The 2,720-nt window shown below is 41.9% G+C and overlaps 1 protein-coding gene across 1 annotated transcript in view; it reads left to right on the top strand.

Annotated features, from left to right (window-relative positions):
- Positions 1-2,720, top strand: part of LOC112072932 (cytochrome P450 2K1-like) — a 38,342-nt gene that overhangs the window by 3,708 nt on the left and 31,914 nt on the right. The window contains exon 2 of the mRNA XM_024140309.2: positions 721-794. Within this exon, the coding sequence (XP_023996077.1) occupies positions 721-794 (74 nt within the window). The remainder of the gene's footprint in view (positions 1-720; positions 795-2,720) is intronic.

Below are 2,720 nucleotides of genomic sequence, written 5' to 3'. Positions count from 1 at the left end.
GGAGAGAGATCCCATCCCAAAGTCTAAGGTTGTCAGGGCAAAGAGCCTGTCAGATTCTCCCTAGGAGATGTGGGTTTGGAGTCAGGCGCAGGAGAGTAAGAATTCCAGAAGGGCGTTTTATTACAAGTCCATCAACAAACAGGCACAGGACCACAACAGCAGCCACTAAGAAATAGGAACGTAGTCCAGTCAAACACGGAGGAACACACTCCTCTGACTAAACTAACGTGCAGGAAAACAGTCCCGTGAAAACACCTGTGACACCCAAACCAACGACAGGTACACAAACAATCCCGCACAAAACCTAGCGGGTAGGGCGAGATTAAATACCCACTAGTTTGCCTAAACTAGACACAGGTGAACACAAGACAGACAAAACCAAAACGAAAAAGAAAGGGATCGGTGGCAGCTAGTAGGCCCGGCGACGACGACCGCCGAGCGCCGCCCGAACAGGGAGAGGAGCTACCTTCGGTGGAAGTCGTGACAGAGTCTCTTCTCTTTCTATGAGTCTCCATTGGCAAAACAGAATCCCTGTAAAGAAGGTAGTTTGTTTCCATGATAATTTAAAGTGAAAACCCCCCCCAAAAAACACATAATATGCCATTTCATAATTGACTCATTCATAATAATTATCATATACCAAGAAAATGAATAATCTGCCAAATGATTATGCATCCTTTCTGGGTTCCAACTCTGAGGAACAGGGGAAGGCGCCTCCAGGACCCAGGCCTCTGCCCCTGCTTGGTAACATGCTCCAGCTGGATCTCAAGAGGCCCTACCGCACCCTCTGTGAGGTGAGAGGAAGTCCTGAGATTAAACTATGTTATGGTTGTTGATATTGTCTGTGTCATTGTTTTATCTGGGTAAATATTTTCAAAATGTTTACTTTAGCAGGTTTAAAACTTCCAGTTAGTTTCAATAGGCATGTATTGTCAAAGCAACATAGTGTTTCAACCAGTTAGCAATAGTTTTTGTCAACACAGGAGCCCTCTAAAATGTTTTTATTTTGATGTGGCCCTACTTACCACACTCGCTCTGAGTTTATGAATGTTTTCAGAGAATGTTCCTCCGTTAATGTTCCATTTCAGTTTTTTTAAATGCCAAGTGTTGTCAAATCATACAGGTGAAATGATGACCAATGTGCATTCACTCACATAATAGAGGCATTTGGCTTGAACATCGTATCGTCATAAATGCTTAAAGGGATAGTTTTTGTGAGGGGTAAAAACACAATCTTAATAGTTTTCTTGTCACAGAACAAACAACTCACCAAAATAGCTCACATACTTCAATACAACTTATATTGCAATGATATCACTCCAGAAGATATGTGTCAACATAGAATTATACTTTATTTGTTACAGAACTGCTTCCAACAACCTTTAGTTCAAGTTTTTATATTTACATTTCATGCATTGTTTACTTCACAGGGCTTTTCGTAGCACCTGCATTTTAAGTCGCACACTGATCTCCACAGTCTGTGTTTGGTTAATTTATTTTGAATAACTTTTAGATACTTTGAGAGCTTAATTAAAGGGACAATCTGCTGTTCAGCTGTAGAACCTTTTGTGGAGCTGGGTACCCATGTCAAATATTTTCAGTCTCCCGAGAGGGAAAAGGTGTTGTCATGCTCTCTTCACTAAAATCTGCGTCCAGTTCGAGGTGAGTAATCGCTGTTCTGATATACTGAAGCTCCTTTCGGTCATAAGAGACGGTAGCAAGAACATTATGTACAAAATTACCAACAATGCGAAAAAACAAACATTGTCTCCAATGAAAGTATCTGGGACAGGCACTCTGGAAAATCCCATCTGCCGCTTGTAAAACAAATATTTTGTCTGTGTCACCACACTTAATTCTGTCACTTATCACCCTCCCTCCCGCCCCCATAGGGAGTGCCAGAGGGATGTTGAGAGAGCACTGCAGTTATTGTCTGAGCGAGAGATAAGAGAGCAAGGCACATTGTGACAACTTTTTACCAGTTGTAGGTAGGCTATTTAAATAGTCAATATGGAGACACCTATTTCCAACCCTTTTTCCATAAAATGTGTTAATACGTTTTTAACTAGGCAAGTCAGTTGATTACCTACCAGTATTTAAGAACACATTCTTATTTACAATGACGGCCTGCACTGGACAAACCCGGACGACATTGGACCAATTGCGCGCTGCCCTATGGGACTCCCAATCACAGATGGTTGTGATACAGCCTGGATACATCAATAAATAATGGAGATGAAGCGCTGGGAAACGACTCGGAGGGGGTTTAAACTGCATTCTAATGTTGACTGCTTAGAGAAGACGATATCAAGTGAAGTGCTTTATGCATGCTCAGTTCTTSGGTCTCGGCTGCCCAAGTGGAAATTAAATGGAAGTTTTGGAACTCCCTCGTGTGGTTATTTTTAATGGAAATCCTCAATGAAACTGACATTAAATATGGAGAATGATACATTTGCCTCTGTTGGCCATCAAGTAGCCTATTCATGTATATGCCATTATAGGCTACCATTTGATACAATAAATATGTGGAAATGATGATATCACTGGAGTCATTACAAATCAATGTGTGCCACTTGTGAAGCCTATCTGGTCCTGGAAAACCAATTCATAGAAAAATTGCCCGTAGGCGTGTGACGATGGTGACAGGTGTGAGGGATAATGAGCAGCCTGATGACCTAGAGGCCAGAGAGGGAGCACACTTGACACTGCATCTTGTCTAG

Source organism: Salvelinus sp. IW2-2015, unplaced genomic scaffold (genome assembly GCF_002910315.2).
Source record: "Salvelinus sp. IW2-2015 unplaced genomic scaffold, ASM291031v2 Un_scaffold2093, whole genome shotgun sequence".
NCBI lineage: Eukaryota > Metazoa > Chordata > Actinopteri > Salmoniformes > Salmonidae > Salvelinus > Salvelinus sp. IW2-2015.
The sequence above is the reverse complement of the archived record's forward strand: the minus strand, read 5'-3'. Positions and strand labels throughout refer to the sequence as shown.